The sequence below is a fragment of the Syngnathoides biaculeatus genome, chromosome 8 (genome assembly GCF_019802595.1).
Source record: "Syngnathoides biaculeatus isolate LvHL_M chromosome 8, ASM1980259v1, whole genome shotgun sequence".
Lineage (NCBI taxonomy): Eukaryota > Metazoa > Chordata > Actinopteri > Syngnathiformes > Syngnathidae > Syngnathoides > Syngnathoides biaculeatus.
Window position 1 is genome coordinate 16,664,542 of NC_084647.1, and position 19,383 is coordinate 16,683,924.

A 19,383-nucleotide genomic window follows, 5' to 3' on the forward strand; every position below is an offset into this window, starting at 1 on the left:
TGACTGTCAGGGATGTTGTGGTGTGCGTCCACAGTGAAAGGCAGAAAGCTGGGAATTCCATCACTGTCCACACGGCACACATTCCTGGAGCCCCCCCTGCTGCTTTGCTCTTTCACCCCCCCCCCAAAAAAAAAAGTAACCAAGCAGATCGCATTTCCATGCGCACCATTTCATTACAACTTTATTTATTTATTTGCTTTTGGCAGGAAAATAACATTGATTTCTCCAATAATAAATTTACAATGTCACAGGACAGAAGAAAGGTCAACAATTTATAACGGGAAAAGTCATATTGTTGGGGGGGAAATGTTATCATTAGAAGATTAACAAAAAAAAAAAAAGATAGTCATGTGAAAAGAAAATAATTTCTCGAGCTCTAAAAATGCACAACAAGAGAAACAAAGCCCTACACTTCCATGACTAAAATATACATATTAATGTTTTTCCATGAATAAACCACATTCTATTCATGTGAATCCCCTGGCCGCTTGCACATCCTCTTGACATATAATACACAAAATGTTCTGTCACGGGCAGCATGGTGGCTCAGCTGGTAAAGAGTTGGCCTCACAGTTCTGAGGTCCCGGGTTCAATCCCAGACCCGCCTGTGTGGAGTTTGCATGTTCTCCCCGTGCCTGCGTGGGTTTCCTCCGGGCCCTCCGGTTTCCTCCCACATCCCAAAAACATGCAACATTAATTGGACCCTCTAAATTGCCCCTAGGTGTGGTTGTGAGTGCGACTGTTTGTCTCGATGTGCCCTGCGATTGTCTGGCAACCAGTTCGGGGTGTACCCCGCCTCCTACCCGTTGACAGCTGGGATAGGCTCCAGCACTCCCCGCGACTCATGAGGATAAGCGGCGAAGAAGATGGATGGATGTCCTGTCACAGTTAAATCACTTTGTGTGCGATAACACACAATTAAAGCAATTAAACTGAAGGGATAAAACTTTTACACCAGACCCCAGAAACGGAAACTTTAATCTATATTTGAAGTCCTGTGTTTAGTCTCTCCATTGTTGCGTTTCCAGGTAATGTAGTTCTCGTTTTCCTCTTCCAGGTGTCCCTGCAGCTCAAGGCTCCATGGTCCGAGTCCATGAGCCAGCTGTTGAGGAAGCTGGATGAGCTCAATCTGGACATCGAGGAGGCCCTGAGCGCAGGCTCCTCGCCCTCCGACACGCCCTGCACCGCCCGCAAGAGCCAGGTGAGACCCGGAAAGGTGTGCAACTTTGCTTTCTCCGGTCCCGATCGCTTGAGGAATGGAGCTATGTTGTGTTTACAGCTGCGGCTGCGCGACCAAACCACATTCACTCATTTGCCAGCTGGCATTTTGTTCACAAGGGCCATGAATATGACTTTTAAAGATTGATTCAGTCGGGTTTGTTTCAACACATTTAGCAGCACGCACTTTTAGTCGCTCATACTATTTCCATCATGTGTTCTACAGTTATAAAGGCTCGTGGGCATTGCAGCACATTCTTTCAAAGCATACGCCGCATTCTTGGTCATGCTGTCAATCGGGCCTAAATCCATTTACTGCGCCCCTTCAGTGTTACCAGAGGTGGCAAAGGTTCTCACACTCACACACGCACACACGTGTTGTCATTCACGAGGTAGCTGGCGAGCTAGTTTGCGCGCACGTGAAGTTTGTGCTGTCAAAACAACTTGTTCTCGTAGCGTCGCTAATGTTGTCAACTGTGTAACAATTAAAAGAGCAAAGTAAAATGCAATAACTCTAACCCCGTACTTAATAAACGACGAGCTGAGACTTTCAGTGGATGAAAGAGATGTCCCCCCCGCCCAAAAAAAAAAAACAAAAAAAAGCCCAGTGGACTAAATGTAACTTGCAGTGATTCCTCTGGTAGGAGTGTTGTCCTCGCTTCTTGTTGGACACGAGGACACTGCCATCTTTGTCACGTGTCCTTCTGACTTTTGTTTCCCCCGATTTTGGTTTTGCACGTCCTCGATGTGATACACAGGCCGAGAACAGGCGGCCATTGTGCTCGTTTTGTCGTCAGTTGCTTCATAGGCCACCCGGAGTAGCGCTGAGGGCACAAAAGTCTCCTTTCGCGGTCCACAGAGGAGCTGTTGTGTTTTGTACCATCGGGTTCTTTAGGGACGGTTCTGAAATGCCTGGCAGTCGTCCGTCGGACCATCCCAGGCATTCAGCGGTGCCGCCTTTTCAAGGAATGACAGGCCAAGATGTCTTTACCGGGATGTTTGACAAGTTCATAGTCGCTGTCGTCTCAAAGGAGCGTCTCCACATACAAGCTCTTTTGTGCGCCTCTGTCACGCCAAACGCTCTGTGGGGCCTCCGCAGAGGTTGATCTCAAGCTTTTGTTCTCGTCCAGTCCGGTCCTGTCCTGTCCTGTCCTGATCTGGTCTGGTCTGGACAGACGGATGGATGCTGAACGTTGCTGTGATGTGGTTTCAGTGCCCCGCTTCCAACCGAAGTCTGAATGGGCGAGGTCAGCGCAGCGAATGGTCGAGCCAAAGCGGGTCTTGTGTTCCTCGTGGCGCCTCCATTGGGACGAGAACGAGAAGCAAGAAGGCGGTAAGTCTTGTTTTTTTTTTTTATTCTTCATGGAAGGTTCTTCCAAACTTTCCCACATTACGATATACGGTTTAGTTCCTTCGACGCCAAGGTGCACGCTTTTGTTTGGGCTACATGCTAATGAGCAGCGTTGCCTCGGAAGCATCACGCTCACGGCCTCTTGTATCTCTTTAAAAGGGCCAGGAATTCTATTTGGGAAGCTCAGTGCTTAAAATACAGTCATTATGAGGCAAACAAATTATGGGATGGATAGGAAAAAAATGAGTGGTGGTATACCGACAGAGAAAATAAAACATAATTATATTAAATCAATCTAGATCTGATTCAGATTGGCAGCTGTGTTAATACGACACGCCAAAAGAAATTCAGTTTCATCCAGATCCGGAGCACGATCGAATCAAATGAAGATTTTACAAGTGGCACATGTCGAAGCCTTGGCGGAGGTCCCGCTCGTAAACTGAAGTTTGCACTCTCGAATTAGATGGCAGCTGTACCGTTTGACTGCAAAACGGAGGCACAAGTGGGTTCAAAATGTGGACAAACAGCTGAGAATGTTTCACAGACGCCATTTTGGCCCTGGACCACGAGTTGTGAATGTACCAAATGTCGAAAAAAAATGTCTTTCTTCTTCCACAAGCGCTCCGCACAACAGCGGCAATGTGATACAGATGGACTTCTCTCTCCAGCGATATATATATATATATATATATATATATATATATATATATATATATATATATATATATATATTTTTTTTTTTGGATGGAAACATGTGGAAAAGTTATTTTGGCACCTGCTACGTTCAACTCAAATCGGGAATGCGCATCCTATCTGCGTCAATGTGAAGCTCATCTCAGATGGAATGTGCTGGATGCGTCCATGTAGTCTGGAAGATTGATTATTTCACCTTTTTCTTCAAAATATTTTTTTTCCTTGGAGCAGAAAATGAGTAATGCCTTTGACCTGTATAGAATTGGTCAGCAGACGTTTAAAAAAAAAAAAGTGACATTGTAATTATTTATGGTACATTTTAGTATTTTCTTCAAATGTGTCAACTCTTAGGATTTCCTTACATGGTTCATGTTGACCTAATGTTGCGTCTGCAGTGAGTTTTTTAACGCAAGCCGATAAAAGCAAAGTGACTATCGGTGTTGTGACCCGTGTGTGTTGAAGATGGACCTAATCGGTGTTGACAGACGGTCCGTTGACATTTTCCACAGGATGTCGCTCCATCATTCATTGCGACAGCGCTGTGCGGGTGACCTCCTTTCTCCAGATTGTTTGACGTCGGTCAAAAATGCAGATATAATAGAGCTTCCACAAACTGATTTTACAAGTAAACATGTACGATTTTACTATATTTACCATAAGTTTATTTTACATTATTATTTTTGTAATTTAATGGGATTTTTGTGGTTATTAGTGCAAATTATACTTTTACAAGTAAATGTGTAATTTTACACCTAATTTTACATATAAAAGTGTGTGCTTTAACAACAAACAATGAGTAATTTTACATTGTTTTCCTACAATTTAAAAATACATTTCATAAATATTATTTCACAACAAATCATTGGTAATATTAATCATTTAAAAACAAAAATAAATAATTTTACAAATACAATTTTTTCATAATACGCTTCTGTACTTTTCAGTATTTTGCAATTTAAATTTTCGTAAGTTTCCAAGAAAACTTGATGGTTAGCATTTCAATTCGACATTTTTATTTTACACATTTTTAATTTTGCCAGTAAAAGTGATTTGTATTTATTAGATTTTTGTAATTTCACAAAATGTTAATTGTATTGTACAAGAACATTTGTACCTGAACAAAAGGACCTAACTTTAAGATTAAAAATTAGATTTTTGCAAAAAAAGGAGCTTGTCATTTTACAGTTTACAAACATTTGTTTCTCTTGACAATTTTACAAGGCAAAATAGCCGCACAATAAATGTAAAATGCTAGCAGATACTTTGCCTTACACTGCCAGGTAACCACGGTAACTGATGGTAGCCAGATGTTGCAAAGTTCGAAATGGAATTATGAATCCTTTGAAATTGCTCCCAGTTTTGCCGTAAAGTTTTTCATCTCAGCTAACCCCGAGCGAGAATCGCCGGCCAATAATACAAAGTCGCGAGTGTCGATCGAAACGAACGTTGACGCCGAGGGTGGCCTCGGCGACCGCTCGCCAAAACGTGGCACACGCGACCGGCCGTAGTGCCAAACCAGCCGGCACACGCGGCGACAGAAATTTGGAAATACTCAACGCGCCATAAAAAGAGGAGGTCAGCGGCGGCGGAAAGCGGCGGAGTCTCTGCTGGGGGGAAAATGTGGAAAGCGGGAAAGAGTAAATCAGAGCCGCGGCGGAGGAAAGGCAGGAAAAAGGGAGAGAATATGATGTTGACATTGTCATCGTCCGGAGGTGGAATGAGAGGCCCCTCTTCACAAAATAAAATGAATAAAAAAAATAAAAAAATCGTTCAGCTTCTTTCTTATTTCAGGTCCCTCGGAAGCTCCTTTCAGCTTATTAAAAAAACCACTGATTATATTTTGCTCTCTTTTCGCCCTTGCAGGTCTACAACAAGATGGCAAGTGACGCGGGAGCAGGTAGGATGGAAAATCTTCTTCTCTGGGAATTTTGGTCGGAGTTTGTCACTATGAAACTGATTCGTTACAAGTAATGTCCACATCTGCTTCTGTGGTTAGCATCACATGTGGCCACTCCCCACCCGCCACAAAAAACATCAGTAGTAGTGAACAGTTACAAAATATGGAGGTCATTTTATTCACATGTTTTTTATTTGACAAATTTTGTCTCATTATCTGAATACAAATGTATTTAATACATTTTTAAAAAAAAGTTTTTAAAACTTAATCTAATTTTAAAATTCAAAATTTCTAAATTTTAAGAGTAAAAATGTGCCATCTTAGAACCAAAATACTGATAAATTTACGCATTTAATAAAAAGGTTTTGTAATTTTACAAATGTCAAATCTTACCCTAAAAATGCCTAATGCTGAAAAAAAAATGTATCTGGAAAAAGTGTAATTTTATAGTTTTTGTAACTTTTGTGATTGTTTTTTTTTTTTTTTTGGCTTATAATATTACAGATTTATAATTTTACATTCTGTCTTTGTTATGGTAGTGCTTTGTGTGGCACATATTGCGCAAATCCACCCGCTCTTCAATTTGTTTTGGTCCTCCGAGATTGATGGCCGCGGGTGGCGTCGATGTCTCCAGAAAGCGTGGCAGCCTTCTTGTCTTCAAACGCTCGTACTCGTTGGTAACTTAGCAGCGTGTAGGGCGAATTAGGCAGGGTCCCAAGTCATCGTATGTTTTAATGCTGGGGGCTTATTGAGGTATCCTGGCTGTGTGTGTGTGGGCGGGTGGGTGGTGGTGGTCGTGGGGCAGCTGTGGGATTTGACCCGATGCCTGCAGTGAGAGTCTAGCACATGATGGGACTGCACAAGTGGACACAAACATTCTGTGTCACTTTTATGCATGCTATGTGTGTATTTATTTTTTTTTTTGGGGGGGGGGAGTCAGGGGAATATGTGCCATAAGAGTAAATCTTGTAAACTCGAGCGTTGAGACGACTGTGAATTCTGTCAACACAGCTGAAATCGTGCCACGATTTAATGAGGTCCCATACAAGCGGTAATATGATGATGATAAAAATTAAAACCATAATGGAAGAGGTGACTGTGGATTACCGTCTGTCACCATCGGTTCAAGGTTTGATAAAGCACTACAGAATATGCAGTGAATTAAAAAAAAAAAAAAAAATGCACAGCCTTGTTTAAATGCATTTTTAATTAAAATCATATTTTAGATGACTCGAGCAGTTCAACTTTTTTTCTTTGTCACTGTATGTGATGAGAAGCTCATTTTATTTTCATTGTAACTGTCTTGAAATTCTCATTCGAATCCCTAACCTTGCCTTAAAACCTTATTGTTTGAAACCCTACTTTGAAACCCCATCCCCATCTTGAAACCAAGATCAGAACCTAAAACTGCATGCAGGTTGCTACTACCCCAAAAAAAAAAAAATGCCAAACAAAAAGAGTGAACGCTGCAAAGTTCCTGATGGTTTAAAAAAAAAAAAAAAAAAATTCACCTGAACACCAAACGGCCCAATAAGTCTGGACAGTGCGCGGACAGGAAGTGAAACCAGAACACTTCCTGCAAATGCGACCACAGGGCCTTCGCGCAAAAGTTCCCCCGTCTAGAAAATGTGTGAAAATGAGAATGACGATCTGAACATACCAGTTTGTGTCCCCTGTGGACAAACGAAGGATGAGATCATGTGACGAAGGCCATCCGTCTGTCTGTCTGCCAGCTGTTCTAGCGAGGTCACTGTCAGACAGACCGACTGGCCGAGTGCCCCCCCCCCCCCCACCCGCCCAAACAGCTGCAGCTTCCCACCAGGCTGTTTCTTCTTGTCTGGAGGCCAGAGATGACATAAGACAGATTTTTGACGCTGATGACCTTCGATGACGAAAGGACGTAGCACAAACTGTCGGCCAAACGTTCCTCGCTTGCACCGTCGCTGCAGTTTTTTTCTAAAAAGTGGCCTTCTCGCTTTGAAACCCTCATCTAAAGCGCCATACAGTCTTGACACCCGCCCATGAAACCCTAACCCGGTGTGACGGTCCGAGCGGTCCCGGTGCTGAAAGGTCTCCTTGTGATTAATGCGCATGCGCGTATATTTTGTAAACTTCCCGCCAGTCTGAAACATCCCCATCCATGCTTCAACGTGTGCCATTCGACAACTAGTCGCCTGGTGTTCATGTTCGCTACGGACGTCTCAGAAAGACGAACACAGCGAATGTACATATATTTGTATATCCATTTTTTTTTTCATCAACTTTTGTTTTAAGGTTAGGGTTAGGATATAGTGTATGTTAGCTACCTCTATGTAGAAGAAGGGGAACTATGAGACCGGGTGATTCCCCAGCCAGCGTCTGCTACGTACCCAGAGTTCCCCTGTTAGTAACGCATGTGCATTCATCGCAAGGAGACTTTTCAGCACGGGGGAGTGCTCAGACCGTCACACCGGTCTTGAACGGCCAACTGGAAAGCCCGACATAAATTTGAAACCCTAACCCAGGTTTGAAACCCTGATCCTTGTTTAAAACCAAACCCAGGTTGAATCCCCTAATTTGAAACCCTAAACTTGCTTGAAACTTGAAATTGTAACCCGAAGCCTGGTTTTAACATCTGTTTGAAGATCTAAACCTGACTTGAAATCACATTTTGAAACCTTAACCCGAAATGCAACCCCAAATCTGTAATCCTAACCATCAAAATTGAGTTTTTAAAACCCTACCTGGAGTTGTGAACTGTTCTTTGAAAACCTTATTTGAAACTCTTACCTGGGATAGGCTTCCGGCACACCCGCGAACCTTGTGAGGATAGGCGGCTTGGAAAACAGATGGATAATCCTGAGTAGAAACCCAAATTTGAGACCGATATTCAGAATTGAAACCCTAACCTGTGTTTGAAACCCAAATTCAAGCTTGAAACCTTACTTTCAAACCCCAACACCCATCTTAAAAACCGTATCCATTGTGTGAAGCCTCACCCAGTTTTGAAACTCCAATTTGAGACCCAACCTTGAAACCCCGAACGTGACTTGAAACCCTATTTTGAAACCTCGAGTGACTAGATTAGCAAACTAAGGAGTCAGAAAGAATGTATCCCAAAAGATCCTGCGTGGATTTCTGGCAATGTCTGAATGTTGTCTTTATAATTTGACACCACCTAAAAAGTTGCTATAGAAGAGGCTTTTAGAAAAATATTTTTTTTTTTAATGCTATTTTTCCAGGACAGTGCGGTTTGAAATAATAATAATACGCAAAAACAAACCATTCTCTTCTAAAAAATAAACAAAAATACAATCCTGCCGGTTATGTGCGAGGAATCAACCTTTCTGCCCGTCCGGCCGTCGGTTTCTCCCATTGGCGGGCGGGACGGATGACATCATGCGCTAAATTTACGTGCTGCGGACGGCGAAGGGTGCTGCTGGCGTGAAGGCAGCATGAAAAATTCCACACATGGAAAGATGGAAAATGACTTGTGGTTTCCTGAGTGCTGCGGAGGAGGCCAGTAGAGAAAAAAAATAATAATAATGAGGGGGGGGGGGGCGCTCGCGTTTCGGGACTTTTTCTAGAACGTACACGGCGCTCATTTATTTGTCAAGGTTGTGAAAACAGTGCAGGGACCCTTTTTGGGCTACCACTAAATTGCTTCATTAGGGCTTTTAATGTTGCCTTCAGGAAAATAGTTTGGGTGAGATGTGAGCTTGAGACCCCAACTCTGGCCTCAATCTTTCATTTGAAGCCAGAACCAGTGTTTGAATCCTCACCCAAGCTTGAAACGCAACTATAAATCCCTAACTTGAAACCCTGAATCCTGCTTAAAAAGCCTTCTTTGAAACCCGAACCTTAATTTTACTTCCCAACTTGGAACCCTAACATTGACTTGAAACCCTGACCCAAACAGACTAAAAACCCTCATTTGAAAAGCCTTGTTGGAAGCCCAAAGCCAGACTTAAATCCATCCATACATTTTCTTAGCCACTTATCCTCACGAGGGTTACGGGAGTGCTGAAGCCTCATCCAGCTGTCAACAGACAGGAGGTGAGGTACACTCTGAACTGGTTTCCAGCCAATCGCAGGCCACATCGAGATAAACAGTTGCACTCACAATCACACTTACGGGCAATTTAGAGTGTACAATTAGTGTTGCACGTTTTTGGGATGTGGGAGGAAACCGGAGTGCCCGGAGAAAATCCACGCAGGCACGGGAGAACATCCAAACTCCACACAGACAGGTCCGGGATTGAATCCGGGACCTCAGAACTGTGAGGGCAACGCTTTACCAGCCTTAAATCCCCAACTCAATACTGAACCCTAACACAAGGTTACTTTGAATTCTTGGCAAACCAATACTATTCCTCTTGTCTTCATCCCGTCCAGTTTTTGTCAGGGGTTTCGGATTCCTATTGGCTTTCAGAAGCATATTTCCTTCCTCAGGTCACTGAATAGTGACTTGTTGTGATGATTTTAGTCGTGAAGCTCTCCTGTGAGAACTTTGGAGTAGTTTGGATAGGCCCTTGGCATCTGGCCCTCCTCGGATCATGCTGGACCAGACCCAAGCGCTCCGAAGCCTTTTCAAGTTCACGCACATTTTAATGTTACGCGCACTCCGAACGAGGCCAAGCCCAGAGCGTTTCTGCCGAGGCGGTTTGGATGCGTTTACCCACACGGGACCTTTTCGCCAGATTCCCAAATCTCACACTCGAAACCGCGAGGATTCCAGATGTTGCGAGGGAGCGAAGGCCCTCGCGTCATCTGCAGGTGTCACACCTGCGTCCGTCTCATATGGGCTGTGTGAACAATTTTATTTCCATCCCAGGACGGGATTAAACAATTTGCCTCGGTCGCCTAGCAGATTTCTTGCACCTTCTGTAAATGTACGTAGATCTCAAACTGGACAGGAAACCTGTTTTTATTGGTTTCAAGGTTTCAAGCCAGGGTTTGAGTTTCAAACAGTAGTTTGGCGTTCAATGGAGAAATTCATCACAGAGTCAAGGGATAAAATTCAGATCAGGTTTACGGTTACAAATAAGGGTTAAGATTAGGGGTTCAAAATCGGGTTTTTAACTCTGTCTTATGGTTTCAAACAACTGTTACATTTTCAAAGTAATTTCTCCTCCCGTCCTTAGCTTTGAGGCAATTAAAAAAAAAAAAAAATCTGATTCACATCTTTTAGGAATAGTGTTTTTTTTTTTTTTTTTTCAAGAATCCAGTAAAACAAAAACAAGTCTTTTTCAGAATAAAATCCATAATATTAGAACAATAAAGTTGTATTTTCAAAATATGAAATTTCTTGTTGACTTTGATGACATAATTCTATGACTTTATCTTGGAATGATAGGACTTTAATTTTGACCAAATGTCTTGCTCTGATGAAGATGACTGACTATATTTCACTGGAACATACATTTGTGCTATACATATTTGTTATACGTTCATTCTTCTCCCCCCCAACAAAGAGGCCACGTTTTAATCCTTTTGGGAGACATCTGGTCGTTGTGTTTAATTGCCGTTCGGATTATGGGGGTGTTTCCTCGGAAAAGTTCTCCCCATTCAGGATGTAGGCGGATGCACTAAGTTCTATACGAGCCACTTCAAAAAAAAGAAAAAGAAAAAGTCGCCAGCAGGCCAGAGAAGGAGCACAATACTTGGCCCCGTGCATCACGGCTGTTGACTTCAACAGCAGCACTCGCACGACTGCACTTTGGAGAGTCCACGTTTCTTTTTACAACAATTAATACTTCTGATTTCCATCCATCCATCTGTCCATTTTCTTTTGCCGCTCATCCTCACAAGGGTCACTGGGAGTGCTGGAGCCTGTCCCAGCTGTCAACAGGCAGGAGGCCGGGTACAACCTGAACTGGTTGGCTGCCAATTGCAGGGCACATCGAGACGCACTCAAAATCACACCTCGGGGCAATTCAGAGCGTCCAATTAATGATGCATGTTTTTGGGATGTGGGAGGAAACCGGAGTCCCTGGAGAAAACCCACGCAGGCACAGGGAGAACATGTAAACTCTACACAGGCGGGGCTGGGATCGAACCCGGGTCCTCAGAACTGTGAGGCCAATGCTTTACCAGTTGACACACCCTGCCGCCACTTCTGTTTTCATATATTAAAAAAGGAAGTCATCCGTTTAGATGTTTATGACTAATGCTGTTTTTTTTCTTTTTCTTTTTAAATTTAGAGGCACAAAGTTTGATTTGTGTTTCTTAACAAGCAATTACAAAAAAAAAAAAAAAATTTTAACGTGCATAATTGCATCATTCATTTTTGAACATAGGCAGCACGGTGGCCCAGATGTAAAGCGTTGGCATCACAGTTCCGAGGACCGGGATTCAAATCCCAGCCTTGCCTGTATGGAGTTTGCATGTTCTCCCCGTGCCTGCGTGGGTTTTTTCCGGGCGCTCCGTTTTCCTCCCACAACCCAAAAACATCCATTCATTGGAGACTCTAAATTGCCCCTACGCATGATTGTGTGATTCTGAGTACGACTGTTGTCTCCATGTGCCCTGCGATTAGCGATTGAATTTTTGAACAGCCATCCATCCATTTTCTGAGCTGCTTATCCTCACAAGGATCGCAGGAGTGCTGGAGCCTTTCCCAGCTAACTTCGGGCAGGAGGCGGCGTACACCCTCAACTGGTTGCCAACCAATCACAGTGCGCACATAAACAGGCGACCATTCACACCTACGGGCAATTTAGAGGCTCCAATGAATGCATGTCTTTGGGATGCGGGTGAAAATCGGAGTGCCCGCAGAAAACCCACAGAGGGATGGGGAGAACACGCAAATTCCACACAAGCTGGGCTGGGATTTGAACCCAGGTCCTCAGAACTGTAAGGCCAGATGCCCCACCATGCCGGCAGTAACATTTTAAGGAATAGTTCAATTTCTTTTTCTTTTACATTTTACCTCGCAATATGGAAAAATAATGCACGATATGAATTTAATTTAAAAAAAAAAAAAAAAAAAATCGCAATGCACTGAATCCGCAATAGTCGAACCACAATTTAGCAAGGGAACGCTGCACAGCATGAACATCACAGCAGACATATAGGCTTACATGTACATTTTTGAGGGAAATTGGGGCAAAACAAGTGCGCGATTGGGGAAATAAGTTGAACCCTACAAGCCTCGAGGCCTTAACACAAACCAGGTGCCGGAGGTTGATGTAAAATGTTTTCCCAGACGAGAGCCGATCGGGGGGACCTGACAGCATTACATGCTTTGTCATTCAGCGGGACAACGGCCGCGTACGCCTGTCACGACGACTTTTCGTTCCTTCATCGACCCCACCCCCCACTCCCCTTCACGCGCACGCGCTCACCTCTGCAATACTTTCACGCTCGCTTCAACAAACTCGCTGGTGAACGCGCGCAAACAAGCGCAACAAGGGAAGACTCGAGCAAGCAAGTCTGACTTGACACGAGAAGAAGGAAGGTCCTGAAGCAAACAAGATTAGGGACAACTTTAATGGCGTGAGACCTCCTAATTCCCCGGCCCCCCAACTGCCCCCCTCGTCCTAAAGCCATCATCTAAACCCAGATATGCACCACGTGTGGCTCCTCTGGAAAAATGAACTCGACTTGGGAATATATGGTCAGGAAATTTATAGCACATGCCTGGGACGAGCCCTCGGGGAATGGGGGTGGGAGGGGTGTTGTGGTGCGTGTTGGGGCGGTGGGCGGGGGTTTGTGGTCGGGAGGGATGTATACGTGCCACACTCTGCCTGAGCCTTGTTTTGATCCGAGAACTCTCCCAGACTGCGTAAGCAGGACCCAAGCAAGGAGGAGAAATCACATCTTGGATTTGATCAACTTTGATCAGTCATATTATTATTATTTTTGCTTTACTCATCAACTTTGATGACGGGGTGCGTGTTCTTGCTTAAGTGGTCCTAAACAAACAAAAGGGAGGCATCTATGTCTTGGGGGGGGCATTCCCAGGCCTGATTGATGTTTCCTCTTCTGTCCTCGACTCGCCGCCAAGAAGCGTGAGCCACAATGAGCCGGGCTCGGACAATTGGCGCGTTCTGGAGGCCCGTGTTTACCTCGCTGCCGTGTCACAATGCGGCTGGCTGCACTTGGCCCGAGCGGTTGTGTCCGTCCCGTTCTCCCTCTTCTTCTTTGGGTTTGCCGGCTTGACTTGCAATGCGCTCATTCATTATCTGCTTTACGACAACCAGAGGATCAACAGTGAGCCCACAAATACGAAACGAGAAGAAATCATTAGAAAAGTGTTTCAAACTCAAGGCCCGGGGGCCCACAACTGGCTCATCATATATTTTTATCCGGCCCACGGATGCAAATCCTTGATGTCAGCTTCTCTGTTTTTTGCAGAAATATCCACCAGAATTTGAAATTGTCATATGTAATAAAGAATGCTGAGGTATTGGAAGCATTTTTTGTTACCTAACTCGAACAATAGTAGAACAAATTATCTTTGACTTGTGAATTTTCAGAACATTTTTATCCATCAATTTGTCGTCTAATACTTTTTACTCTTTACTCTTGTACTCTATTTTCAAGGCATTTTTCAACCAGATTCTCTACTTCGATATTAAACGATAACCTAAAACACTAAATATTTCCCCCTCCAAAAAAAATAAATTTCTCCAGAACCCACGGTCTGATTTTCCAAATTCTTGCTCGGTTCTACACTGGTTGAAGTCGCCCTTCCAACCAGACTCGGCATGTAAAAATTTTGTCACGTTACTCCAGTCAGAAAGTTGACTGAACTGTTGACACACAGAAAGAGACGATCGGAAGGAAACGCGCTGTCGGGACAAGTGTCGGAGTCTGCCGTCTATTTTGCGTCCGCTTTCTGTCTCGGTTGTGCTTTTAGCCCCAGGTCGGAACAAACGATACTTAAAATAGCAGCGCGCTGATCACCGGTGAATGCATTCCTGCCTTTCACCCACACTCAACACACACACACACACACACACACACACACATTACAAGACCATAGATTAGGTCCTCGTGTGGTTTACCTGCAAAAAAAAGACGAAATTTTGTAACTTTGTGCGTGATTTCTAGTCGTCGTTCTTATTTCTATTGTGCAAGCTGGCTATTATCATGGGAAACTGACAAGGAACAAAGTATTTTTGTCACACGTGGCACACCGTACCCCCCTTAACCCATACGTGCCAGAGGACAGAAAGTGTAAACGAGTGATCTTGAGCACGCCTCAGCGCTCTCACACTCATCAAATGAAGGCGATTTTAATTGGAATCAACCGTTGTTCGAATGGCCCACACGCCAGAATGTGCTGAGAAACTTCAACCTCACCAGATGATTGTGCCAGTGTGGAAAGCAAAAAAAATATATATATACACTTTCCCTTTTCTCTGAAACATTGATGAATCATCCTTTTAACAATGTGAAAGATGTGAAAAATTCTGTGGTTCATAACCTGATACAAACACTTATCACGAATATATTTTCGGCCCGCATCAAATGCCCGGGATGGAACTTGAACAATTTGCAAGGCTTAAATTGTCCACGTCAAAGCCGTGTTTGCGCTGGTATTATAAGAGCAGCCGAGAAATCCATACGGCCCTCGCCAAAAAAAAAAAGGGATCTTGGGAATTCCTCAAATCATTGTGGTATCCGCCTTTTGCGAGGTGAACTTTGCTCAAGTTTGTTGGTGGCGCTTTGGCCTTCTTTTTGGGACGCAGGATGTTGTGACAACGGAGCTAAATGGTGCTGAAAGTGAAGCCACATTCCTGCTCTTAAAGTCTCGATGTACTGTCGCCTATTTACCAAGCGTAGCATGTCACGTACTGCATGAAATTGCTCTGTACTTCATTAGCCTCAATAGCATTGTTGCCTTTTTGAAGATAATGTCACAATAACAATCAAAAATTGTTGTTTTCTCTTTACGTCTGTGTGGATAGTTGCTTTTGTGTCATTCACAGATATGGCAAAAGTACTTACACTATACTGAAATAGAAGTACAGATACTTGTGTATAAAGAGACTGTAAAAGTATGTAGAGAGTAGATGTTGAATTTTGAGCACCAGACTTATTTGTCACAAATCCTTCTTGATTTTTTTATATAAGGCCATGCATGAGGAATAAAAGTCAAACGTTGTCTGAAAAATACTTACAAGTGCAGTACCAACGCCACTGAAATCTTCTCGAGTACAGTGTGTTGTATTTAAAATTCCCCATTTCATGTAAAACATTTTGATGAGGAGTCCATTTTCTAAGTCGCTTATCCTCACACGAGTAGTTGGTTGGGTGGTGGGGGTGCCACAGTGGCGCAGTTGGTAAAGTGTTTGCCTCACAGTTCTGAGGTCCGGGTTCTGTCCCGGACCCGCCTGTGTGGAGTTTGCATGTTCTCCCCGTCCTTGCGTGGGTTTTTTCCAGGCACTCCGGTTTCCTCCGACATCCCAAACACATGCAACATAAATTGGACACTCTAAATTGCCCCTACGCATGATTGTGAGTGCAGCTGTTTGTCTCGATGTGCCCTGCGATTGGCTGGCAACCAGTTCAGGGTGTACCCCACCTCCTGCCCGTTGAGAGCTGGGATAGGCTCCAGCACTCCCCCCGACCCTCGTGAGGATAAGCGGCGAAGAAGAAGGATGGATGGATAGATGGATGGATGGATTGAGTGCGGGGGTTCCCGAAGCCTACCCCAGATAACATCGGGCGAATGGCGGACTACACCCTGGACTGGTCGCCAGTCAGTTGCAGGGCACAGATCCGCACCATCACTGGGGAGGAATCGACGCCACGCTGCCCGCACTAAAGTCAGGCGTGTGTCGCATTACACCATCGGTGACGTTCTTGGTAAGGTGTAATTGTTCAATTATTACCGTTAATTTCAAATGTTTGAATGTGAGTTCATTCACAGGATTAGTAAAGCATTTAGAACACGTTGTTTTGATAGCAGTGATATTTTCATTATTATTATTCACAGTACATCCCTATGCAAATTAGAAGAGGGTAGAAATAATTTTGTGTGCAGTCATTCCAAGTGATTAAACGTGGTAGGAGATTGTTTGTATTTGACTTTTTTTTTTTTTTAGGTGAAGTAATTTTGCCACCTATGCCGATTAGTCTGGCCTCATGAGTGAAGTCCACACATGAACATATTTTCATCATTTACGTGGGTGTTTTCATGTCCCCCTGTCACCTGAGAGTGCCCCATATTTCCCGCAGTCAGTGAACGCATCACGGCTGTGAGGCTCTCGCCGTGCGTGGCTTCCCTCAAGCAAACACGCACGCAAGCACATCTGGTGTGAAGTGTAAACCTCTTTGACCATGACAGCATTTCTGGACTTTGACGCTTGATGATAACCTCTTAACTTTGACCTGGACTTATTTTGCTGTTTTTACCCCCCTCGGGTATGCACTGCTGGAAAAAAGGAAACTAATTTAAGAAAAGGGAGCAATTTCTTTTCCTTTTTTGGGGGGTGTCTTCCAGTGGTTGTAGGATTTTTTTTTTTTTTAATTGATTTTTGTGGGGTACAGCAGGTATTTATAATGTCCGAGTGCGATGACGTCTAAACGGACGTCGGCCCCGCTGAAGCTGCGGCGGTGCTTTAGCGAGCAGCTGCGGAACTCCACGTCCAAAGCTTGGGACTTCATCTGGCGGAATGTCCGCGAGCGGCGGCTGGCAGGTCAGTGGGAACCCCCGCGCCAGGCGCCCCGAGCGCGGCTTCACTCGGTCGAGGTGCCTCCCTAACCACGGAGGCTTACCAAAAAAAAAAAAAAACGAAAAAAAAAAAAACCTTAATAAATTAATTAATGCATATACATATTTTAGGGTATCCCTGATTGGAATCACACGGCTATTTTTTTTCTTGAAACAATTTTATTGTGATAAAATCAGCTAGAGGTATTATTGCATTGTCTCACGTTTTATATCCGACCACCGTTATATATGATTTGATATTTTCACGCATTTTACGAGCTTGTTGGAAACTTTTGAGGCATTTTTGTTTCATGTGCGAATACAAATGCTTTCCCGAGTTGGCCACAAGGTGACGCCAGTGAGTTATCTCTGCTTTGGAACGTATTAGAAGTCAAGAAGTACAGTGGATCTATTTTTCCAATATCACATTCAGTCAAGCGTACCCCCCCCCCCAAAAAAAAAAAAAATATATATATAAGGATTATTGGTGAGCATATCTGCCTCGTGGCCAAGGGCTCTGGGTCTGAATCCCTTCTCTGCGTTTCTTATTTGGAGTTTGCATGTTGTGTGATTGTATTTCACTGGGTAATTAAATCAAAGGAATGACACTTAATTGTCCATATGCGGGAGTGTGAATGGTTATTTGGTTATATTGTGGTTATTTTGCCTGCACTATATATGTGCCTGTCGGTGACCAGTCCTGGGTGGAGCTGGTCTAGGCTCCAGCTAACCCTTGACCCTAATGAGGGTATGCAGTCTTGCAGTTTTGCAGTTGTCCTCCATACCCCCCCCCCTGCCTTGCTCTAAATTTTCCAAATTGCAGCGACACACGGACTCCAAAAGTGGTAGTTCCTCTATTCGTATCTCGCAGTGTGTTGCAATCGCTCACGTAGTAACGCACACGTGATCGCAAGCCTTCTTCACGTGGGAACGGCACACTCGGAGGAGATGAAGTCATGCTAATGGAGTCCAGATGCCGCATACGACGGTTCTCAAAATTTTAGGTCCAGGGACCCCTGACGGGGGAGAAAGATTTCCAAGGGTGCTAACTCAGTTTCGTGTGGACTCCTAAATGCCGTAGAAATGCAAAATGTTGCCAGTATTTGAGAACAATGTTGTAATGTTACAGACAAAAATAAATTTTCTGAGTATGAAGTTCATTTTGGAGGAAAGATGACGCATAAGCTTTACAGGAACGTTTCTTGTGATGAAAAGATGTAGTATCATGAGAATAAATTATTTTTTTTAAGATAGTCATATTAATATATAGGTTACAGGGAGGAAAAGTCATATTTACACTTCTTCTCGAAATGCAAAGCTATATATATTCTTGAAAACAAATAGTAGGCCTGATTATGGGCATGTTAATACCCCACACTATGGGACGTTCACTTAGAATCTGTCTCAGATCGGAAGGAAAAACAAAAGCTTGAATTGGGCTGAATAATCGGTATGTCTGTACCACTGCACCACAGGTTAATCGCTTAGGCTACGTGCAAACTGCAGGGTACGATACCCATGCCAGATTCTTTCACGCAGTACGAATTCTGTTGCGAAGCCATTTGTGAAGGGCCCAAAACACGAGACCACGTGGGGGAACGTGTTTACAGAAGTAAATGCGGCCCCCTCGTGTCACTCTCGTTCCCAAAGCAATTTCACAGATTTTGTTTGACCACAGCCAACATCTTCTCACGTTTATTCCTTTGAAAACATCTTCTGTTTTCTCGAACATTTATGACACTTTTCGCCTTTGGATGACCTGTCGTGGGATTTGGTTGATCCGATTTATATCCACATATGAAAGAAGCCTGGGTCAGATTTGAAAAAAATCGAAATAGTACTGTTCATGATGACACGAAAAAAAAAAACTCAGATAAACATCACATGCCTGTATGGGCAAAAAAAAAAAAAAAAAAGAATGTAGCCTTAGCTTACTCAAATTCAGCCCAATTAGCGTGATGTGTACACCACACCCCAGCATAATCACTCATATTATATTAGACGTGCGATAATCTTTTATTTTGATCGGAAGGCAGGACAAATCTTCATTCGTTCTGATTCCTGGTCTTGGCTGTCTGCGTGTATCAAACTGTAGCGAGTGGCGGGAACGTCGCAGCCGGCGCGTTTCTGGTAATCAAATGGATTCCCTCTGAGCCGCCAGCCGCGGTGATTCATGCGCCGCGAAGCCAAGAAGTTGTGAGTGGATGCACCTGCGCCGAGGAACGCCAGCCCGGCTCGCCGTGCAAACGCAATACAGGAGGCGCGCAGGGCCGTGTTTGACTAGGCCCGAGACTCAGTGTTTCCACTTGGAGCCTGAGCCTCCAATGCCCGGGTTTCTGCACCATCTTAAAATAGCGCAACGGTACTTTCATCTGCAGGTTTAATTTGCTCCTTGACCTTGCTCGCAATGCATCTCTCCCCATTGAATTGCATAGAAATTCAATTAATCCGTTCCAGATCCGCAATGTCCTCCTCCTGGTGTGCGTGCCTTGGCCGCCAAGCGGCAGCACAACGCAGACGTTCAAATATATCCTACGAAGAGTTTCACAACGGACTCAGGAAGCTGCAGCAATATGTCGT

At 44.0% G+C, this 19,383-nt stretch overlaps 1 protein-coding gene across 6 annotated transcripts in view; it reads left to right on the top strand.

The window, feature by feature from the left end:
* The window catches only part of stard13b (StAR related lipid transfer domain containing 13b), a 72,522-nt gene that overhangs the window by 18,287 nt on the left and 34,852 nt on the right, over positions 1-19,383 (top strand). For 3 of the 6 annotated variants that reach the window (XM_061827222.1, XM_061827223.1, XM_061827220.1), the window contains 3 exons: positions 1,058-1,216; positions 2,432-2,551; positions 5,126-5,159. In XM_061827222.1, coding sequence (XP_061683206.1) covers positions 1,058-1,216; positions 2,432-2,551; positions 5,126-5,159 — 313 coding nt within the window. Of the gene's footprint in view, positions 1-1,057; positions 1,217-2,431; positions 2,552-5,125; positions 5,160-16,512; positions 16,790-19,383 lie in introns of those variants that run through there. The other 3 variants (XM_061827224.1, XM_061827229.1, XM_061827226.1) reach the window with 3 other exon arrangements.